The sequence below is a fragment of the Platichthys flesus genome, chromosome 1 (assembly GCF_949316205.1).
Source record: "Platichthys flesus chromosome 1, fPlaFle2.1, whole genome shotgun sequence".
NCBI classification, from domain to species: domain Eukaryota; kingdom Metazoa; phylum Chordata; class Actinopteri; order Pleuronectiformes; family Pleuronectidae; genus Platichthys; species Platichthys flesus.
Genome location: NC_084945.1, coordinates 6,490,988 through 6,514,832, shown reverse-complemented (window position 1 = coordinate 6,514,832; position 23,845 = coordinate 6,490,988). Strand labels below are relative to the sequence as shown.

At 44.4% G+C, this 23,845-nt stretch overlaps 1 protein-coding gene across 1 annotated transcript; it reads left to right on the top strand.

Annotated features, from left to right (window-relative positions):
- Positions 1-751: 751 nt before the first annotated feature.
- Positions 752-23,273, top strand: LOC133968543 (mothers against decapentaplegic homolog 6-like). The gene is made up of 4 exons (XM_062404691.1): positions 752-2,131; positions 4,070-4,123; positions 4,635-4,712; positions 22,262-23,273. The coding sequence occupies exons 1-4, from the start codon at positions 1,384-1,386 to the stop codon at positions 22,903-22,905; spliced, it is 1,524 nt and encodes a 507-aa protein (XP_062260675.1). The 5' UTR covers positions 752-1,383; the 3' UTR covers positions 22,906-23,273.
- The last annotated feature ends 572 nt before the right edge of the window (positions 23,274-23,845 follow it).

The following is a 23,845-nucleotide window of genomic DNA, read 5'->3' as shown; positions in this document are numbered from 1 at the left end:
CTCCCAGCCGCCAAAGTGTCTAGACTGGCACATGATGGCGGGAATCAACCAATGGCTCCATAGCTTTCCTCTGGGCCCCGAGAGAGGGAGGGGGGTTGGGGGAGAGAAAGAGAGACAGAGACAGAGAGAGAGAGAGAGAGAGAGAGAGAGAGAGAGAGAGAGAGAGAGAGAGAGAGCGTTTCAAGTCAGATGGAGTAGCATGAGGTGCTGAGTTATTTGGCCTTCAAAATAAAAGCCTTGTGTCCAAGTTTGATTAAAAACTGAATTTATGCAAAAGCCTATTTTGATAGATGTGTTGTTAAGTATATTTTCTGTGATACGTGAAAAGTGAAATAATATTCATACTTGTCTTTAAAGTTTTTTTAAAGAAAAAACATCTACCCCCCCCCCCCCCCTAGCAATTAAGAAACATACACAGTTCTTTCCAGGAAACTTCTCAGGAAGTTGTGGAGATACAGAAATAAATGTTTACCATAAGGCACATTCATATGCAAAATAACACAATGAACACATCTATCTCCTGCTCATTACTATATCTGGTCTATTTTGTATGTAGTTAGATAGAGTTTTCTCTTCAACAAGCAAATGTAAATTTCCCCGGAGTTTAATTTTGAAAACCAGTCGACTCTGTGCTACTGTGTCTGACTTGACAGTGATGTGTGTGTGTGTTTGTGTGTGCGTGTGTGTGTGTGTGTGTGTGTGTGTGTGTGTGTGTGTCATGTGTGTGTGTGTGTGTCATGTGTGTGTGTTTGTGTGTCTGCAGAGGACACAGTGGAGAGCGGAGTGACTCCAGCTCTGTCTCTAAAACAACTTCTCAGCTTGGGAGTTTTGGCACCGGAGTCCCCGACCACCTCCGCTTCATCCCCGGGCTCTGCAGCTGGAGCGTTGCTTCCACCAGCCGGCAGACATCTCCGGGCTTTCACCGGTGTGAGGATTAATTTTCTTTGGGTGAAGGAGGGATTTTACTCGCGGGGGAGTTCGCTGCGGCTCACGGGGGGAGACTCTGCAAAAAAGTTTCGGTGGTGAGTTTCTGATGCTCTTTGAACCGATCGCGCGTCCCTGGAGCTCTGGCGATGGTCGGTGGATCGTGTGCGGGATCTCCACGGTGCTGGGGGGGTTGACGGCTCTGTGAGGGGGCTGTGGTGGGATTGAGCTGGCGACAGCGGGTCACTGAGCGGTGGCTGAGTGGAGCATTCTCCTTCATGACTGAATATTACCTTCTCATGCTGCAGCGGAGCCAGGACACGGTGACACCCGGCTGCGCATGCTGTGCGCACCGTGCACAAGCCACTGGTCCTGCGCGACGAGTGTAAATCAGATGTGGCATCTCTCGAGACCCGGACGGGACCGACAGGACACATCCAAAACTGTCTAGGCTGTCGTATGTTTAAGTCGAAACGCTCAGGTCTTGTACGGCGACTCTGGAGAAGCCGTCTGGTCACCGAGAGCGACGGGCGGGATGGAAGCAGAAGAGGTGAGGGCGCCCGGAGCGGTCCGTGCGCGGGGAGACACTCGGGGAAGCTGCACAGACACGAGCAACGGACGGTGACACACGCCGAGCCGTCCCCGGGACTCGCGGGGGCCGAGGCGGGGGACCTGACAGAGTGCGCGGAGCGGGAGGACGAGGAGCAGCCGGACGATGACCGCGGTGCCATGTGCGCCCGCGAGCACAGGGGCTCTCGGCCGGGACAGGAGGGCGACAGTAGTACGGTGACGTGTTGTTTGTTTGGGGAATGGGATCTCCGACCGCGGAGCCCTTACTGGGCCCCGAGGAAAGACAGAGGGGGGCCTTGTCAGTGCGCAACGAGGCATGCTGGGCTGGAGGATGAACTCGCGAGCACCGCTCATGTTTTTCTGAAGCGACTCAAGGAGAGGTCTCTGGAGGCCCTGGCCAAGGCTGTGGACGCCAAGGGAGGGCTCCCCAGCGAGTGCGTCATGGTGCCGGGCACCGAGCTGCGGCTGGGTGCGCATCCCATCTCCCCACAGCTCCTCCTGTGTAAGCTGTACCGCTGGAGCGACCTGCCGCTCGCAGCCCACCTCAAGTCACTGAGCCACTGCCAGAGCTTTGGCGCAGTGGACAGCGCGAAGGTGTGCTGCAACCCCTATCACTACAGCCGCTTATGTGGGCCAGGTAAGGACACTGGATGGGGGGTGGGGGTTCGATCCGAGGGTCTTGAGACCTTTTCCCCTCAGAAAAGACTTTAAAACTTTCAGTAAACATGTTATCCAGCCGATCAACTTACACCAAATTACGCATCACTCTAATTAAACCATCTCATATTGTCTCGTGGAAGCTGACACCAGGTGAAAGACCCTGCACACACACACACACACACACACACACAGAACAACATGTTTTGAAGTTGAAGTGCGTCATGATTTGAGTTTACATACATGAAGATTTATGACCCATACGTTAACATGGGCGTTTTGGTAATTCCCAATATATCAGCTGGTTGTTTCCCTGCAGCTAAACAATCCTGTTATTGTTGATGCAGTTTCAACACACACACACACAAACAAACCCATCGGGTTCTTCATCAGGTCGTGCTTAAATTGAACTCATGACACTGAAACTCCTGAGGACACATGTCACTGATGCTGCACTCTGTAATCATCTTTTCATAACGCAGATTTTTTTTTTACCTCAGTCAAACAATACTTTGATTTCCTCTGCACATTCCAAACTCATTACACACACACGCACATTTAAATCTGAGTAAAACTTTGCAGCTTCCCACATCATCCAATTGAAGGTCGCTCTCAAGTTGCACTTAGGCTCTTTTTTTCTCTGACAAGGAGGTCCTCCTCTTGTTATTTAGGTGAAGGAGTGCCGATAATATACAGTTTGCTTAGTGCTGGCGCCAGACTGACTCGCTGGGTATCTGACTGACTGAGGACTCCGGCAATTACTGGCTCTGCTCTTAAAGGGGCCGCAGCCACAAACCCGTGTCCACTGAGGCCTGGAGGCACTGAGAACTGAAGGCTGATCCTGAAGCAGCAGCAGCAGCACTGAGCCTGCGAAGGAAAATGTCCTTAATGTGAAAGAAGCACTTTGACAGAATGCAGATGTGTTTGTTAAAAGAAGGAGCACAGTGTTTGAGGAGGGGACTGTACTTGCAGACGCAGGTTAGAGGAGATATGATGGTGAATTACACACATGAGACAAACAGGATAAGTTTGTTGTTCACAAGGAAAGACGGGCTGCACCCACTCTAAAAAAAAAGACGGCAGGACCTCCGTGTCAAATATAAAGCTATACATCGAGCACAACATTGAGGCCTTGTCCCCACTACTGTGGATTTGTATTTTTTTACTGATATTTTCCTCTGCGTTCTAAAAAAAATTCAGTCTAGAAGACGAGGACACAAAAACAACTAAAAAAGCTCAAGTAGCTGGTCCAGCGATGGTCTGTCGATGGCACAAGACCTATTTAATAACGTGTCACCTCACGTGTAGCAGAAGTTTGTTGCTGATTTTATTTTGAGAAAGAAGATATAGTTATTCTTTTGCAATGTATTGTTTGGTTGAATTCTTGTCTGTTGTCATCACTGCAGTGCTTCTTTTGCATCTTATTGCTCCGTGTTACGCTCAACACAAGTAATGGGACGGCACTCGGAAGAGAGCATAACTCCATCGAGGCCAAACCGCCCTAAACATCGTTATCTAGTTCTTATAGGAAAAAGATGAAGTGGTCCGATAAACCGATAAAACATAGTTAAAGAAAGTGATCCACATCTGTACTGACTTCTTGTTCTTCCCTGACCTAAGAGCCCCGCCTCTACCAAGTTTAGTGATAATTGGTTTTATACTTTTTGCGTGATCCTGCTCACAAATACACAAACGAATAACTCAACGATCATGCGGGTGAAAACATAACCTCCATTGTGGAGGTGATAACTGACTCTGCAGTGACTTTGTATGAAATTTTCACATCAGTCGGTTCTTGATGCTTCCACACAGTTACTTATACCAAGTAGACATGATCTGTTCAGTTGTTCTTTGCGGATAATTTAGGATCGAGACCACACAGCCTTTATTTTAACCTTCATTCCTGTTGTATTTCCAGAATCACCTCCTCCTCCATACTCTCTGTCCCGTTCAGACGAACACAAGCCACTGGGTGAGTTTGGAAAAAAGAAGGAGACAAAAAAAAAAGGCCACCACATTATAAACCAGGGTGGCGTCAACATTGTATTTTTAGACTGGAAACACAGATTAACAGTGAAAAGCTGCTTGTGCTGAAAGTGACACAGAGTGAGTCGGGCCTCGTCTGTGCTCGTCCTTCCTTCAGAGCACGACATGGAGTTAATGACAGGGAGGCTCTGTTTGTGCTAGGCAGACTGAGGGGGAAGCATGTGGAGCGCAAACAGTCTTATTCTCATTATTGATCAATCTGACAAAAATGTATTAATGCCTCGTATCTTAATATGTCATAAAAGTCTGAGATGCCTTCAATTAGCATTTTTTGTAAGTTCCAAAAACTGTTTCTAATCATATAAATCTTAAAAATACGTCAATCAATGTTAAAACTACAGAATGTGTATGATTTTCTGCTCGATAAATACGTGAATTACCCGTTGAGTCATAATCTGGATCTCATTGGTTTGTTCTTTTTTTTCTACCTTCACCAGACTCCACTCTGTCTTACACTGAAACTGTCGCCCCCCCCATCTCCAGTCCGCCTCACATCATGCCAAGAGACTACACAGGTGAGTCCCGTGCACTCTGTGACCAGGAGCATGTATGATGCTGCACCTCGATGTGTGTTCCTGAAGAAGGAACCGCTGCTCCCTCGTGTCAGTGAGGGAGCACAAATGGAGAAATAAGTTTTTTCGAGTTGTACAAGTGTCTGTGCGTGTGTGTGTGTGTGTGTATGTAACACACAGCGTGCATCCTCTTTGCATGTTTATAGAAAAAAGTGAATGACATTAGCTGTTGTGATGGTGTGCTGGAATGCTGTGCTTTCCTTCTTATTTTCCAATGCTGTAAAGACAACCCAAAAACATGTCTGCATAGCGCGTGGATTGTCAGGGAGGCATGGGGGGGGCTCTAGGGGGTCTGGGGTCTCTCACTGTCGAGATGGCACGGCAGTGTAGCCTTTCTCGCCCCCTAGATTTTCTCCACTGCAAAAAAACATTTTTTCTCTGCGATGAAGCTGCAATAAGATCCCTGTGCATACTCCCAATCCCCTCCGCCTCTCAAACCACCCATCCCCCTCTTTCCCTCTTTCTTCCCTCAAATCCCTCCATTCCTCTCGGCAATTGAGCAGTGGAAAGAGACTGGCATTTTGGGGGCGGGGGAGCCGAGCGACTCTGATGAGGCGGAGGTGTAGAGTTTTGTGTGCGTGTGTATATCGGGGTGGGGGGGGGGGGGAGTCGCTGTGGGCTGAGGGCTGAGTTTGGACAGGAAACAGCCCCCTCTAGATGATGAAACTGGAGCTTTATTTGTTTACGTGCCTGGGTCGGGTGGAGAGGTGCTTGCAGCGTTAGAAGAAACCCACAAACCCACTCGATCGAGCCTCCCCAGGCTCACTTGTGGATGGTGTTGAAAGGTGAATGGGCACCGATTAAGTCTGTGTTGTGTTGCCGCTGCTCCACAGACCTGTCGGAGTCCCCTGAGGGAGAAGCCGACGTGTTGATGCTTAGAGATGTCATGTACCAGTGTGTTTAGAGCCGGGCTGTAAGAAGCATTTTAGAAATACTGAAGTCACAAAGTCACTTTCAGAAGATTTTCCGTGTTTTCCTTATTCAATGAGAGGTTCACTTATAGCTCCTGGGCAATATCAACTGTTTCAGAGCCTTTTCCACACTTTCAGGAGAATGCTGAAACCTCCAGTTCTCTTTAACTTTTTTCCATTAGAAGTGTTCAAAATTAAATACATTGAGTCTTAAAATTCCTTTGAAAAATACCCCAAAACAAATATAGTCTCCTTCAAGAAGCAGAGAAGAGCATTGTGAGAAGCTCAGTGAGCTTATTCTCCTGTCAACCTGTATATAGCCGCCATTGTTGTTGTTTCTGGCAGATGCTCATTACATTAAGTGTACATGGGCAAACAATCTGGGACTTCATACGTTGTTTGCATGGGGACGAGAGACACAAAGGCAGAGAATCAGGATCCGTGTGGACGGGGAATAAAACAGGAAACTGGTGTTTTAGCTGTGGCTGATTGACCAGAGGCGTGAGGTTAATAGTCTCCATCTACTTTTTAGGAGAAATAATGAATCTTATCATTGCTTTCAGACTTTACACACTTCTTTTGGTTCAAACAAGTCTGCCTATTTTACTACTATGAAGGTGTTCGGAAGCTTAAAAGTCGTGAAGTCCGTTCAGTCAAGGTCACAAGTCGCTCTGCAGTGTTGTGATTTCGAGCCTTTCCGAGCTCCAAGAAGTGAGACGGAGAACACGTCCTATTGTTTACCCCGCTGAAATGAGTGGAAATAGATCAGCCTTCTTACAAAATGTTGCGTGTGGGGCGCTGGGTGAGTATGTGTGCGTGCGTGTCTGTGTGTATGTGTGTGTGTGTGTGTGTGTGTGGTCTCTGATCCCCTGCCCCCCACGCCGGAACACTGGAGCTGAGAGCCGGAGAGAGAGCGTGAGTGGGAGCGAGACCAGGCTAAATGGAGGCAGCCAAGAAATCTGCATGCAGCTTTTGTTGTTAACTCTGACAGGTTATGAAACTCCTGCTCTGGGGAGAATGAGGGGAAATAAGCTGAGCACGAAGCTTATTCCAACATGTATCAAAGAATCGACTGCAGCTTAAAACCCCCTTTGTGCTGGTTAGATCTTTCAAGAGTGTAAATGAGTTTTTTTGTGTGCCGATGATCCTCTGGCACATCATCCAAAGCCTGTGATGTTTTCTTTAGAACAAATACAAGCATTGAACATGTGCTGCAGCGCTTTAACATCTTTTTTGTTGTTGTATTATTCATTTAAAGCTATGTGCCTTAGCTTAAAGAAGAAAAAAAAAGGCTGCACGAGGGTGTGGTCCATACATACCTCTGCCCGGCCTCCTTTATCATTCAATCAGTTAACGTTCCCTTTAAACTGCAGCAGAAAGCAGCGGCTCTGACGAGGGGAAACGTCTGCTGGAAGTAAAGTAGACTTATATCTACTCGGACCTTCCCTGTGTGACTCCGACAACACACGTCATTCACTTGCATGTTGTTAGTGTGTGTGTATGTGTGTGTGTGTATGTGTGTCTGTGTTTGCAACAAGGAGAGAGACAGGGAGGAATTTCTATCTGACTTAGTGATAAGATCGTCTCAGAGGACTGGCATAGGGGTGCTATCAGGACAAACACGTGCACACACACACACACACACACACACACACACACACAAACACACACACACGCTCTTGTCTCACTGCATTTGTGAAGACCAGTCATTGACATACCTAATCCTAACCTTCACAACACTGACCCTTTCCCTAAACTTGGTTCTAACCAGTAAACAAATTCCTCCTAATCCTCAAACTGCCAATCGAATGTGTGGGGTCCAGCGTTTTGGTCCCTGCAGAGCTGGCAAAACCTCAACACAGTGGGGCGATGGGTTTTTTGGACCTCACGAATATTGTGGGGCAAGGCCACACACACACATTCATGCAAACACGTAAGCTGCTTTTCAGACTTGAATCCACAGTTGATTTCAGTTATTTTCTGCGAAGTTTCTCAGCCTGGCCTCCGTAGGAATTCAGGAGAATCCGATGTGAGAACCCAGCATGCGATCCCCCCACGGATTCATGTGTGAAAGGCAAACTTGCGTCTAAACTCTGTGACCAATTCTCTGTATTTTAGCCTCAGGTCATGTCTGAAAAAGGCTAAACTCACCAATCACATGATTGGCTGTGAGGGAGGAAGTGTTCTCCTTCTCTACCTTCATAATTGATGTATAAATAGAAGTCACATGTCTGCTGTTTACCGTATTGGACAATAATGGTGTTGCCTACATTTTTTGGAGTATCTCCACTATTTCCTACCACTGCCTTCCTTCTGCATATCAAGCTCTTATGGTTACAGCACAGGAATAACCTCTAATCATTACCAGCGTTCGCCAGTGTTCCTGTGGCGCAGTTGGCCGGTTGGTATTGGACATGAAATTTGGCTCGGTCGTTTTATTTAACGGGTCACATACTTTCCAGCTAATTTCCCGAAATTACTAGGATATATTTCTAAGAAAAGCCTTTTACTAATGAAACGAAAAGGGAAATGGAGAAAATGCTGGACGTTAAAGTTGTAAAGTGCCCGCCCATATTATTCAATGGAAAACAGGACATTACATGAGAAAGATTTAATAAAACAGTGTTAATATCCCCAAAAAACACAGAAAATGTGCCAGACTAAGTCTCACTACTTCACAGGTCATATCTATGTGTTCATGTTATGTTAATTAAAATAATTTTCTTAAAAATTAATAAGGAGCACGGTCATAATTACTAATATAAGCACTTTCTCAATTTCCACTACAATCAGTAACAGTCACAGCCAAATACCAGCATTTTTTCATGAATTGATTATCCTTACATTGCACTAACATCCATGACTGAATTTTGAGAAATTCGTAGCAAAACGTACGAAATAACAACTCGCAAAATCAGCTTTTTAATCAACACATGAAGTCAACAGCTCCTTGGGATCAATACTCAAGTTCCTGTAAAGACTGAAAATAACATCAGCCTGAAAAAGATGCATCTATTATTTACCAAAACATGCTAAGTGCTAACATGCCAAGTGCATGCTACATAGTAATGCTATATGTTGACCTTTGCATAGGCTAACTTTAGCACACTAAAAGGCTAAATGGTACATTGCTAATTGTTACTTTATGGTAATGTCCTTTAGTTGTTGACCTACAGGTTAACATATCATCAGGTATGCTAGCATGTTAGCATAGCATCACCAGACCTGTGAAGCAGCCTGCAGCTTAGCGTGATGAAAGCAGCGCTAAGCTGAGTGTGACATGTAGATCTGAGTCTGATGCAGCGTTCGCATCACGTCAGCAGCATGTGAAGACATGTGATGTGTTGTTATGACACACACATGTTCACACTTCATTATATGATGCTGTCGTCGCCCCATATAGATGAAGAAGAAGCATAAATCAGCAGTACGATATCAAAACCTTTATTAGCAAGTTGAATTATATAAACACTGTTACGTTTTTATCTTTGTAGAAGATGGTAGGGCGACGGAAACTTAAAATAGTGCAATTTTTACAATTTGACAATTTTCTCCTCAACCAGTTGGTTATGGTTCCCATTTGTTTGCTCTGTTGATCATTACCAGTTGTACCGTGTTGTGACCACAGTGTCTTCCATGACTTATAATCCACCAGGAACCTTCTCTTGACTAGGGTTACATTAACTATTGTCCTCACTAGACAGATCATATTTATTGTATGCAAGCATTAAAATCCATGCAGACTTAAAGGTGTTTTCAGAGATAAACTCCGGAATGTCTGCACACTTGGGTCTCTCTCTGGAGTTTACCTTTCACATATGAAGCACACAGCAGGAGACCCTCCGCTCAGACGGGTTCACAACAACACAGAAATCTCCAGAGGGTTCAGATGAGCGCCGGTGCAGCAGAGGCCGAGGCATCATCAACACGTCCACTGGCTCGCGGTGAATCCTCCTGAGGCCCTCCTGCTGTGTTCTCATTTGGAGTTCATACTGGGGCAGGAGAATCTCTGGAGAAAGTATGACGCTTCTCACTTGGACATTTGCGTTCTCACATTCAACCCCTTTGGAGAATGTAAGGAGATTATCCAGAGTTCTAGGCATGTCTGCAAGCATCTAAAGTTGATCGGGACCTGGAGTTAGCGAGACATGATTTAAAGCATTGCTAGCATGACAGTTGACATTTGTAGTGTTTTCTAGTGGCATTAAATTAATCGTTAAGGAATAATAGTCAATAAGGACGATGCCAAAGAGTCAGTGATGTCCTTGTCATCTTTTGTCCAGCGTTTGTCCACCTTGTCGTCATTAGGCTCAGGCTTTTGAACATGTGGAAACAGGTAGAGCAATAACACTTAGTGGACATTAGTGACGGCGTGGATGCAGTGAATTAAGACAAGAGGTCTGCTCCCTCCTTGCCCTCAGTAATCATATTTTGGTGGCTTGTTTGCTTAAGCAGAGCAAGGTATCAGCCAAACATCCTGTCTCAAAGCCCTGTCTGCACTCGCTGCAGCATTAACCCTATGAATCGGCCCTTTGACTGATGGGGCACGGCCCAGGAATGTTGGGAAATTGGGAAGGTGAGGGGGAGTACAGGGTCTCGGAGCCAGGGAGGTGGGAGGCAGGGGGATAAGGGGGTCTGACTCTGGAGAGTGACACCTGATACATGTTTGAACATATCGCCGTTAATACTTAAGAAACGCGGAGCTGAGCCGACATTCTTGGATGTTTGGGAGACTTTTTTTAAGAGTTGGACCGCGCCATTAGCTGAGAGCGTGTGAAGCCTCCCAGGTCAGTCCAGGTTGACACAGTTGGGCAAAGACTTGTAAATCATCTATGGAGACTCTGAGGTTAAGATTTGAGGCACAGAAGCATGAAAATTGAACGAGACACCTTTGCAGAAAAGTGGAAATCATTCCAATAGTGTGTCAAAGAGCTGAGACGCTACAAAATCAATGCAAAGACAAAACGTCCAGCAAGAACCAATGTGTCTGTGTCTGGACGGGTCCTCGAAGGGACTTGAACCTCCGGCCTGTTCGCTCGCACATGTACAACACTTGCTCTTATGCCTGACTGAGACACATTAGACTATGGAATTCAACTTCAAGTGCCGGCCCATTAACCATTTGCCATTTCCTCAAATATTTTCCATCACGGCTCGTTTTCCCTACGAGCAGCGTGGGTCGCCGACGAGAGCACAACTCACTCAGAACTCTTTTATGTCCGTGTTTCTTTTTAAACACGTTTTTGGCCCAATGCCAGAATGTTAACACTGTTATTAATACCATGTCTCCAAGAATTTACAGAGTTCATAAACAATTTGGAAAGTAGTAGTAGTAGTAGTAGTACATTTGGACAGAAATGTTTAAGTTTTCTATTAAGTTAATGAGCGATTGTTGTTGCAAAACATAAGATGTTGATATCAAATACAATATTGAAATGCTCAATGAACATTTTTCATTTGTTTTCCCCCAACATATCCAACTTAAATACAAAATCTTCTCATTTTGATGAGAATGTTTATTTATTCACTGTATTCTAACAGTAACTTATTCTCCACATACATTAATTTACAATATTTACAATCTCTAATTAATGCCTATGTACTCAACGATGCAAAAGCCAATGAACAACATGACTCAAGGCCTGTGTAGGAGATAAGACAGTTCCTCATAAAATCACCACTTCTTAGAAATCCGACTAATAGTAAGAAATTAATTAGCAACTTCATTGACTAAATGAATCATCGGTTAAAGTGGAACAAAAGCTCTTATCTTATCATTTCATAATTTCAAGCACTTTTAACAACGTTTGTGTAATCGTGTTCGTGTTCTACTTTATGAAATAAGAAAAACAACATGGTTCTTTTAGTGTTAATTAATTAACAGGACTTGTGGTCGATACGGAAAAAACTGCTGTAACTTAAATAGCTATACAACTTGATTATCTTACACTTGTTTTTAACCTGTGGAGAAGTGAGGAGGCAGATGGAAGCTTAATGAGGCTTTAGTGTGGAAGTGTGTATCAGTGCAAGTCCATTTTAGTAAGATGGTTTCTGTGTGACTGTAGCTTGTTGCTTCACATGTAGACTTCTAAAATACTTCAGCTCCAAGAACTTAACATGTGTAGAGCAGCAGATTATTGACAGAGCAGAGGGTGACATCAATTATCGTCATCCAACATAAAATGCAGAAATTAAAGAAAAATGCAAAGTGACATATTAGTTTTGTTTCTAGGATCCAAAGCTGGTTCAAATTACAATGTCTCTAAGTTCATGTATTTACAAAGTGTAACACATCCATAGAAATGCTGATCATGAAGTAAAAGTTGTCTTTTATAGTTGCAAATAGCAGTAATGTTTTTATTAGCTTTGCCCTTTGCTCTTCATCTTTATTCTTGTCTTACTCAAGCCCACTTTTACTGATTCACTTCCTAAGTGTCAATTTCATTTGACTTCTGTCCTCGTGGATGATCTAAATATTCCTCAGTTTAGCCTCAACTGTTAGTTTTACTCGCTCCTTTGCTCCTTTTCTTTCTCTCCTCCTCCCTCTCGCTGTTATTTTGCTCCCTCTCTCTTTCAGCCCATGTTGTCAGCCCGTCACAATTTAAAATAAGGTTTAAATTACAGGACTGGCTGTGGCTTTCCGTTGTTCCCTCAGAGTTTTTGCCAGCTCGCAATTTGGCTTTTAATGGAATGCTGCCATGCTGCTGAACCTAAAGATTCTTTGCAGATGTCGACAGGCTCTGAGTTTCTGAAATGAAGGAAACTGTCGCCCGTGTTTGGGAGCTCGCAGAATTAGGACCAAGGTTTATTTGAGGAAAGCAACATTTCAAGGAGTTTTTCGGGGCGATGTAGCTTCTGCTGTTATAGTGATAACAAGCGTGTGATTGTGATCTGAGAATGATATTGGAAACCACATTGACAGTAAAACACCTCCAGTACTTAAGCTTCACCTGTGAGTTTGATGAGAAATATAAAGCCCTAAATGTTTATAGAGCTTTTTTTGTTCATGTTTGAAATGTATATATTTTTTTCATGAAAATAAAGACATTTTGAATATAATCTCTTGTTAAATGCTAATCCAGTGCTTTTAGAAACAGTAATTTTAGCATTCATGTTAGCGTTAAAGGCACTGGAGGAATTGGAGATAGACACAAGATTCATTATCTAGGTTTACAATGAAATTATTGTCAGAGTAGTTTGAGTTATTGCACTTAAATCACTTGATTTCATTTCAATGATGAGCCATTTGTTGCCGTGACTAAAGCCCTGTCCGTGGTTCCTGCTTGTCCTTGAATGGCTGCAGACATGGGCTCACTTGTATTCATGCTGTACTAGGGGGCATGCATACTCAGACACATTCCATAGATAATATACAGTAATGATTACTTCTGGACAGCAAGAAGAAGCGCTCTTTTGTTTGTTGTATTTGGCTGAACATCTCTATACGCTCGCTCCATGTGCCGTTGGCATGTTGAGGTCAGTTCAGACCTTTAATCAGGTCACACGGATCCTTGACAACTTAGGCAGAGGATGATGCTCATGTCTCGTGGAATAAAATGTACGTGCAGACACACAAACCATACATTTACGTCAACTATTTATGTTAAATTACATAAATGTAACTTTTAACTATTGCTACTTAGCCAATGTTAGCATGAGTAGATTTACTTACCAATATATTACAAACGTCCAACTTCATTTCCTTTACCCTCCAAAGGTCCAGCTGCATAAAACAACAAAAATTTAGACACTTGCGTTTCTGTTATTTCTGTCACTTATTTGCTTCTACTATTAGCATGCTAACCAGCTAGCCCCAGACCAGCCTGCCCATTTAATCATTGACTAATCACTGCCTTCAGTCATGAACAACTCCAGACTTTCTCCAGAAATTATCTGAATGGATCGCCTCAACGTTCTGCAGAGTTTCTGATACTGGCCCACTACAATCCCTGGAGAATGTCAGATTGAGCCCATGTGAGGATACAGTAGGATTATTTCTGAAGAATTCAGCGAGTTGCAAAACTGGAAAAAACCCAAGGAGAATAAAAATATCTCCCCGATTTGATAAATGGAAATTATGGTAAATGGTAAATGTGCTCATTCAAAATGTGTTTGCACATTCTACTTATTCCCAGTCACCCGGTTATTGTGTCACACTGTGTGAGTTATGTATAGGGATTGTGCATTGTGTAGCCAGTCCAGACATTTCTTTATCAGTGCGTCTACACTTGAGATTCACATAACTCCCCCCAAATTCAGTTTTAGGATGGAATTTCATAATTTCTTCGCTGTGAAACAAGACCCATATTCCAGCAATGAAACGTTTGTAATTATGTTGTGAGGGGTGAAGGCCGTATAGTGGAATCATGTGAGGCTCAATGAGAGACGTGTCAACTTGACCCCTGTTACTGGCTGAGCGAGGGGAGGAAGTGTCGAGGAAAAGGGCCTGTCCAGGAATGTGTTGGGAGGGGAGACTTGTTAACTACTGAGCTCAGCTTCTCTGCGTCTGCTTTTGTCTTCCTATTCAGATTCAAATCATAATTCTCTTCGGTAACTTGTGCCAAACTCAGGGCCAGTTATTCTGAAAGACACAATAATTCCATATTTCTTCACGAAGCTATAAAATATCTTCGTCATGTATGTGGCCTGCACCTCATGAAGCGTGATTGAGCCGCTGTGTTTGCTGCGTGGAAAGACAACATGGAGAAGGCTGAAAAAAAATAGCACTAATGTTTTCCTTATCAAACAACACTTGATAGTTTATCTCGTTCTAATCTAGAAAAACTATTTCTAGTGCAAACCTCTAACTTTGATGTGATTGTTTTCACCGCTCGCCGTCACAAATTAAGTACAGTAAGAATGATTACATGAGTCAGAGACGGAAAAGCTCAGCCATCGATCAAACAGTCTGCGTGAACGCTGTTGCTTCAACAGTGAGGCTGAGAGATAAATCTGCTCATGCTGTTGCCGCTGTGACACCTTAATGTCCTGTAAAAGTATAATTCAGGCTTCAGTCCAAACCTCATCCTGCATAGCTGGTTAAGTTGAGCTAAAAACAGTTGAAAATGTTGCCCTGAAACTAAACCTACTGTAAGGAAGTCAAAATCTGCTTCAGGGAGTTTAAAGTTCGAGACCACCCACAGTAACACAATCAGCCTGCTCCAGTCAGTCAGTGCACTCGGATTTACTCACATGTTGGATGGGAACATTTTTTAAATTATTAAAATCTTTCATTAATGCGTGTTAGCCACTTAACCACCCTTTAGCTATTCATCTTATGTAGAAACAAAATGTGGAAGTTCCGCCAATTTGCCAATAGTGTTTATTTTCACTGACAACATAAAATTGCAATGGAACATTATCAATTTAGTTTATAATTAGGGCTGAAATGATTCTCAAACCCCAAAACTAAATCGCGGTCCAGACGTCCACAGTTTCGGTTTGCGATATGCAAAGATGGAACCGCAACCCGTCTCCCTGCACAACCGCGCACGATGCCACAGCAGCACGTGCAGCCAGACAATGAGTGTGGAGTTCGGAGAGGACCTTCACTAAAGTGTGTTGTTGGCGCTTGAGAGAAGAAGCCTTGTCTCTAAGGTCAGGAGGAACTCATCCGGTGCATAGTTTAATCCCTGTGGAGTTTCCCTGGAGCTGCCGGCCGGTTTACGCCCGATTTGACCATCGATGGTGCCGCGAGTGCCCTGAACATTAGAACGCTGTTGTTACTGGAGCCACGTGTTACTGGTTATACTTCTTTACGTAGTTTTATGTGAAGTCAAGTCCAACATGTTCTTTACTGTTCTTCTCTTTATGCTCCAAATGTTGGTCTTTTAATAAAACCCATAAATTCCCCCCTCAACTAAACCGTGGCTCAAAAACCGAGTTCCAAACCCAACCTTGGATTCAGAGCATCGTTAAAGCCCTAGTTATAATCTATACAGTGACAACATCGGTCTCCAGCAACTGTTTCACAAGAATTTGGAGAATTAGTTCGACTTTAATCATGAAACCCTAGTGAAAACATTTTTTAAAGTTTGGATTTCCACTTTTTTATGTCCTCAATTACAACACACAGCTTACTACTGTGTTGGCCGATGATGTGAGACGTGACAGCAGAGTCGTGCAGGATGCAATGATATATGCAAAACCTGAGACATTCCTTGGCTTGAGTCGTCTGGCTCTTTGAAGTCGCAGCAGCAATGCAGGAAACCGGTCACTTTCTCTCTTCCTCTCGGAGCGGCTTTCTAAGCTGCCTCCAAGCTCGTCTTCCTCGGAATTTTACAAGATCGCACACAGTAACTTTCCTGTGGCTTGGTTTGCCACGCAGGTTCAAGGAATGCGGTCGGCTGATTGTATGAAATAATGGATTTGTGTTGTTAAACAAGAAGCAGAGAACGTTGTGTAGTTGCACTGCTACGGCCACGTCCACCCTCATGAGTTTCTCGTAAACTATCCACATCCAGCCCGACATTTCAGCTTTGTATTAGTATTATACTGATAAAGCTTTTGATTGACAACTAGCACGGTCCAATGGGTGCAGGTTTCAGGTGTACATAGGCGTGCAGTGTCATTACGCTCTCACGCAGCCCCACCCCACTTCTCCAAATATGGTTACTTGCGGTTTCAAAAAGCCAAGATGGCCCTGGACAAACCTCGAGACTTCAAACCAAAGGTTCACAAAGAGGTTTAAGTCACGGTGGGTAGACACTTGGGAAAGAAGTGTATTTTTATGAAAAGAAGTAGAAAGAAAGTTTCTAAGGCTTCTGGAAAGTTGGTAAATCTCGTTCCAAAGGCACTAAACTCTCAGTGTAAACGCCTCCATGGCGAAACTCCTCGGCTGACCAATCATGTAGCTTGACTCAGTCAGTGGCAGACATTTGCTTCTGTTGCAGTCCAGACAAAACGAGGATGAAGGAAGAAGTGCGTGTGTGTGTGTGTGTGTGTGTGTGTGTGTGTGTGAGTGAGAGTTTACATGTTTGTGAGTGAGAGCCCCGTTGTGTAAAGGCCATGTCTGGCGATAACACAGCCCTCTGATGGCAGAGATAGTCAAGACGCCAGCTTAAATGTGGCTTGCAGGATTGAAGTTGCCCTGTAATGATAGTTGTCTCAAACAACACTGAACCTTCCATTTGCAGCGAGGGGGGAGAGGGGGGGGGGGATCTTTTTATTCCCTCATTTTGTTTTATTTCTAATTTTGTGGAGCTTTGGGAGGAAATTTGAGGAAGTTGAATCAAAACAAAGCATCTTAGGGGCGACTGACAATGGTCAGTAGCTGAATTCTATCCTTCTCGTACCCCCCCCTCTCCCCATCCCACCCGCTTCTTTCAGCACAGTGGAAGAGTCTAATAACTGGAGGGGAATCTAATCCTTGGCACTGGATGAAAGACGAGGGTCTCCCTCCCTCCCTCTGTTTCTCACAGTCTCTTTCTCTCCCTTCATTTTTTCCATGGATGCTGGTTATGCTTGGCAGGTTCTCTCTCCCTCGCTCTCGCTCCGGCTCTCTCCCCCTCTCATTTCCCGCTCCGACCTTCACTCTCTTTTTCTCTCTCTCCCTCTCTCTCTTTTACTCTCTACTTTTCCTTTCTTCCTCTGTGCAGGTTAAGGTTAGCAGGAGGAAGTCTGCACCACTCAACCTGGACAGGGGAGAAAGCAGGGAGGAATAAATAGTTTGAGAAGTATGCATTTAGCTTTTCAAGCTGAGAATGTTTGTTGAGAACATATGAAGCTACAAGCAGTCGTCTGATAACTTGAAAATCCATGTACCAGTCCCTGCAGAACTAACTGATGATCATCTTGTACCTTGTGTGTTGTTTCATTAAAAACAGTGTAAGAGAAGACAAGTTAAACGCACAGAGCGGCGACACGATGGCGTCGCCGCTCTGCAAATTGTTGTTTCTGCACTTTGGGTTTTTATACAAGTTAAACAAACAAGAATCAACTTCGGAAGAGGAGGCAGCTAGGTTTTTGTTTTCTTTGCACAGATCCATGTTAGCTGTTATATATACCTTTTCATTTCAAAACTGAGTTATAATAATACCTGCTAAGACTTTAGCTCCATCTGTAATATTACGCATCCATAGTGAGGGCTGTAGTCAAATATACGAAAAGTGGTGAACCTTCACATCTGATCTGTGCGAAAAAGGACCCGAATAAATATGTTTTGTTGTGGTTTAAAGTCCAAACTGTCTGTGGAGAGCGGAAGGAAACTGAATGTCCAACCCCTGAACTTTGTTTATTTATTTGTTTGTTTCATGCACCTCCTGTTTTTCCACCTGGATAACAACACAACAGCGTGGTGTATAAAGTGTGTTCATTAGGATGAGATTGGCACTAAGAGACAGTGATTCTGAAACAAAATAACAAAGACTACTTATCTAATTGGTAAACAGGACTGTTAAATGGTGGTCGGCTTAAATGCTCGCAGGACACTGTAATTGCTGCCAGCCCCGATACAGATGCACATTCACACACGGTTCTCTCGACTTCCTTCTCTCGAATGTAAACGTGCTGATAACCTCCAGTTTGAACCCGTCTATACAAATTCCATTGAAGAAGAAGGTGGCTCACCCGCTCTTTCCTCCTTCCTTCTTCCTCCTCCCTCGTTGTCCTCACACAAAATCATTATACCTTGAGTTGGATGATGGCCAGGCTGAGCATGATGACACTAAGGACTGTGCCAGAAACATCAAATGTGACATGCGGTTCCACTCGGGCCGTCAAACATAGGCGAAAAATCAAGAGTGTGCGTTTAACGCTGTAGTAGAAAGAAAGATATTTCTTTCTTTATTTCTTATTTCTTTCAACTACAACACTGTGGTGCTGATGCTGAAGAAGAAATTTAAGACTTTTACATTTTAAGAGTCTGAATTCACACGGAAACAGACCTTTAAAAACAAAAAGGATTTAAATGAAAAGCGGAAATTGAATTGAGCTGAAACAGAATATCCCAGCTATCACAGCACAGTTACAGTCCAAGATGTGAATTTTCTGTTCCAAATTAAAGTTTCTGGGACTTTTTTCCAGATAAGTGGTGCATGAAAAGTCCCCATCATTTTCTTTGCTCTCTCTCTCTCTCTCTCTCTCTCTCTCTCTCTCTCTCTCTCTCTCTCTCTCCCCCTCTCTCGCCGTCTCTTTGTTTGCATTATACAGTCTGCGCGCTATGAATTCTTAAAACATCATAAACTCAAAAGCCGGGGCTTGATACTTTATCCTTACTCTGCATCATTCATTACCCGAGAAATTAAAGTGCACCGTGTCTTAAAAACCCCAAAAAGTCCCGGTTTGTTTTATGTCTTCTTTGGAATTAATCTGATCATGAGCTCATAAAGTCTCCCTGTGTTTCCCCCCAGACATGTTGTGTTGCCTTATTACAGGGAAGAGCACAGCTGTTAAAGTGTGTGTGAGTGTGTATGTGTGTGTGCAGGAGAGAGAGAGAGAGAGAGAGAGAGAGATCCTGCTAGCTGAGCAGCCAGCTCTCTTATTGGAGAGCTGTAAAAACTCCAGACCGCAGGAGTTGCAGCCTGGAATTCAACTAATGACACACGTGGGCCTCAGATGAGAAGTGCAATTTTGTGTGTGTGTGTGTGTGTGTGTGTGTGTGTGTGTGTGTGTGTTTGTGTGTGTGTGTGTGTTATAGTCGTACTGTTTGGATCTGAAGGCCCAATTTGTGTGTGTACGTGTGCATTTGTGGGGCCCTATCTCATCATCTACCGTGTGTGTGTGCGACTGCTTGTCTCCTCCTACATGTCCTCCCCTCCTCCTCCTTTCCTCCTCCTCCTCCTCCTCTTTCCTCCTCCCCCACCTCACCCTGTACACCCCACCCACCCTCTACCCTGTCGCCCTGAAACGAAAATGGCGGCTGTGCAAAGAAAACACACCTAGCCTAATCTCAGTCCTGGTTTCACCCAAAAGCAGCTTGTCAATGGCAGAAGGCCACAGCCATTTTGGCCCCTGGCGGATGAAGGGGGGGTGACAATGAAAGGAATGGGGCCACAGGCACATGGGTCTTTAAATCCTCTGTGTCAATAGAGTCTCTGGAGCAAAATAATGGCATCACTCTGTGTGGGAGTTAATGTGAGCTGATAGCATGAAGGCTGGGGGGTCAAGGGTTCATGGGCTTGCGCTCGGTTGACAGAGAGCTGAATGCTTTCCACTGCCAGACGCCCCACCCCCCCACCCGCTCCCCTCTCTGCTGCTCTCCACCTCCTCTTCAACCGCGGTTCTGAAGGAGTGTGATGGAGGGAGATGGCGAGGGGTGTCGGCGAAGAAAGTGGGGTGATCGGTGTTGACGGGTTTTTCAAAATACACAAACCCCCCCCCCCCCCGACGGAAGATAAATTACAGGGAAAAGGAGGAGAAGCGAGTGAGGGAAGGCAGCGAATGAGAGAGGACACACGGAACATATGGAGTCACTGAGTCAGCTCGGTGAGAACTGAGCGAGTGACGTGAATCATGTACTGAGGAGCAGTAATTACAAGGCACACGCACACATAGACAAATCTGTACAGGTGCTATAGGTGAAAGATAAAATGTCCACTCACTCGCTTCCTGGTTCCCAACCCTCGTTTCATTCCTCCTCACTTTGTGGCTGCCACGTTGTGAAGTCCATTTGTTCGTTTACTTTATCAGTTCGTTTATTTAACAGTGACCATTCACTCAAGAAGTGTCACATAGGGATATGCATTAAAACAGATGTACTGCACTGTATGTAAGGTTTCTCGTTAAAGCTAACTTTTTGTTTTTAGACTAAAATCCTTTTCCCCTCTCAGCACTGATTCTGATATTTGGACTTTGTGTATGGTTAGACGCAGAGTACTGATCTGATACAACTCCATATCATGCAGTTTAACATCTGTATGCTACTATACTTATATTGATAATTGCTATAATTGTTGTATGGCCCGGCTCAGGTTAAACCGTATCAAAAAACAAATGCCTACAGCAAATAAATTAGTTTTAGTATCCATTTTAACGGTCATTACTGAAAAAGAAGACAAATAAATGAATATCGGAACACAACAATTATTTCTGTGGAAAGAAATTTTTATTTGGGCAAAACAAATTTCCATAAAAGAAGCGCAGGTTTTTTAATGCCACGAATGCACAGATGACTGCTCTCATCTTATCGTCTTTTCAAATTAGCACGTTCATTCGGATGTATCGTTTCTATCACCACCAAGCGGAGCCGGGTCCAGGGATAATTAGAATGGTGCCGCCTGAGCGGTGGACCAACAAACAGCCACCACATCCAGACTAGGATCTCCATTTTTGAAGATGACCACATTACACACATTTACACATGACAGGAAAAGGGATCGTCATGCTTTTGAGGTTCAGGGGACCAATTTGCTTCGTCTTCATGGAGCTGGTGTGCAAATGTAAACCACTGGGCACTGGAGGAACTTTTACCCCTTAAGTTCCAAGATGTAAAGTTCCTGGAGGTTTTTGAGGAACAGACCAAATACAATTTAGGAGGGTTTATCCTGCTTCTCATCTCCAGGTCTACACGGTCAAAGGTCGTGGGATAAACCAGGTCGTGGGAGGAATGATTCTCTTCTGTCACTTGGAATTAAATTGAAGGCATCGCACAACTTTCTCGTCGACTTGATCTCATTCGTTGTGTTTCATAACTTGTTTGCTCAGAGGTTTAACGAGGAGGTGTTGGACATGCAAAGCATCAAAGAGCAGGATGTCAGCTCGGAGATAGAGTGAACAAATGGGCCACTCACGTACACAGGGCACGTGTCTGCCGGTGTAGACAGGAAGCATTTGGTTGTTAGTTGCAGCAATGGCAAAAAGTAAGAGTAAGAGGGTTTTCTTTTCTTGAGATTAACTGTTCCAGCTTCTTGAGAAGCTGGAACAGTTAATGAAAGTAGCACACAGTAAACAGCTTCTACGTTGGAACCCCTGGTTCCCTGGCTAATGACGGTTGTTTTCTACCAGGTCATGTGATAGGAGCCTGAGGAATAAGCGAAGGCTACGTCGTGACCAGAGAGACCAGAATCAGCAAGTGGCTGTGTCTTCATCATTGTTTTCAATCGTCTCAGTTTCTGCTCGACCAACCAAAACGCAGCCTCGGAGCAGCGTTTTCAAACTTCTCTGTTTTATCGAGTACAGTGGACTTCAGGCATATCCGTAGCAGAGTTGTAACATTGTGTTGTAACATGTGGGTTTGTCCTCTGTTTTAATAAGTAATGGGGACGTTTAGCCTAAAGAAACAACGTTTTCCAAGGAATTTGAAGGGATAATGATTCACTTCATAAATCAGGACACTTGGCTCTGCAGCACTTGATAGTTCATTAGCTGTTACAAATATGAGACATGTTGGTAATGATATCAGTGATTCTGGCCCTGGTGTTACTTGGTCACAGGCCAAATTCAGACTTTGTGCTATCGTCCCCCCGTAGTGAAAACAGAGGAAAAACTTGAGTGAGCATAAAGACTTCCTCTCCCATCCTCCCTTCCTCCTCCCCCTTACCATAACATTATTCTCCTCCCTTCAAGTGGAATTACTGTCGTGAAAAAAATTAGCGCACTTACCAACGCAAACATTAATTCTTCCACCTCTTTTCTTCCCCTCAGACACTGGTACCTCCCTCGGCTCCTCGACCTCCGGCGGACACCGCTCTCACTGGTGCAGTGTTGCCTACTGGGAGCAGCGCACACGCGTGGGTCGCCTCTACCCGGCCTACGAGCCCTCGCTCAGTATCTTCTATGACCTACCTCAGGGCACGGGCCTCTGCCTCGGCCAGCTCCACGCCAACGCCTACCACACCCGCCGCGATGACCCGGGCAGCCACGGCACGTCGGGCCTTCACGGACATCCCATCCACGGGGGTGGAGGGAACAGCAGCAGCAGCAGCAGTGTACAACAGATACGCAGTAAAATCGGTTTCGGCATCGTGCTGAGCCGCGAGCCGGACGGAGTGTGGGTGTACAACCGCAGCCAGCACCCGGTGTTCGTCCACTCACCCACCCTGGACCCACCCAGCGCCCGGGGGCTGAGCGTGAAGAGGGTGATGCCGGGCTTCTCCCTCAAGATGTTTGACTATGAACGCTCCAACTGGATGGCTGAGCATGACGTGAAGCCTGAGAGCCAGGAGGGGCCCTGGGACCCCCACAGTGTTCGCATCAGCTTTGCTAAAGGATGGGGCCCGTGCTACTCCAGACAGTTCATCACCTCCTGTCCCTGTTGGCTGGAGGTGCTACTAAACAACCACAGATAGCACACAAACACACACACAAACACACACACGCTCACATGAGGGCTCCTGACCCAGTATCCTAATTGTAATCTACCTAGATTTAATATAAAATTTATATATTATATAAAATATATTATACATGTAAATACTTGAGTCATTTTTACAATGCAATTATTTATGTATAGTGTAATGTGTATATGGACAAAATAAAAAGGAACAAGAATATGCACTTTTGATTCTCTATATGCGTTACAGATCCTCAGTGTCATTTTGCAGACGTAAACTGTAAAAACAAAAAACAAACCTGGTTTGTGTTCTCACGAGTTAGGAATTCCATCAACATGTATGACATACACACATTCTCAATAAAGTTTTTTGTATTAAATGTAGGCGGCTGTGGTGATCTCCAGTGCTTGTACCTGAACTGAGGAGGAGTTAGGATGGGAAGACACTTTAATACTTATAGCGTCCAGTGATAAGCTGTGTTCAGGCATGTGTTTGCTTTTCACATATGAAGAACACAGAAGGTCAGACATGTTTAAGTCCGGAACTTTCAGGTGAGGGGGGGGGGGGTCTCGAGTAGAGCAGCAGGAGACAGGATATGACGTCTAAGTTCTGCGCCTGAAGTCCTGAGAATGCTCTTGAATCTTGTTGTCTTTCCAAGTTCTTTGTCAGCATCTACATCATCAACACGTCCACTCCCTTGCTGTTTTTCACTTTATTCTCACATGGACTCACTCACACATATTCTTGACATTTTAACATGTCCGATCTTAAGTGCATGTCTGAAAGTAGCTGTGATCTTGTGTTTACATGTAGATCTGGTTCAGTTTGGCAGGTTTCTTTTTTTAAACTCTTCTATAACTTAAACTAACCGTCTCACCATTGTAGTTTAATATTTAACAGATATGAGAATGGCATTGATTTTTTACTGAAGAATAAGTAAGTTTTTAGCACTTTT

Bases quoted from the DNA above. Each gene is read 5' to 3' on its own strand.
- LOC133968543 (XM_062404691.1), top strand. From the start codon at position 1,384: ATGTTTAAGTCGAAACGCTCAGGTCTTGTACGGCGACTCTGGAGAAGC. The intron at 2,132-4,069 runs GTAAGGACACTG...TTGTATTTCCAG, and splicing joins CAGCCGCTTATGTGGGCCAG to AATCACCTCCTCCTCCATAC. The intron at 4,124-4,634 runs GTGAGTTTGGAA...TACCTTCACCAG, and splicing joins AGACGAACACAAGCCACTGG to ACTCCACTCTGTCTTACACT.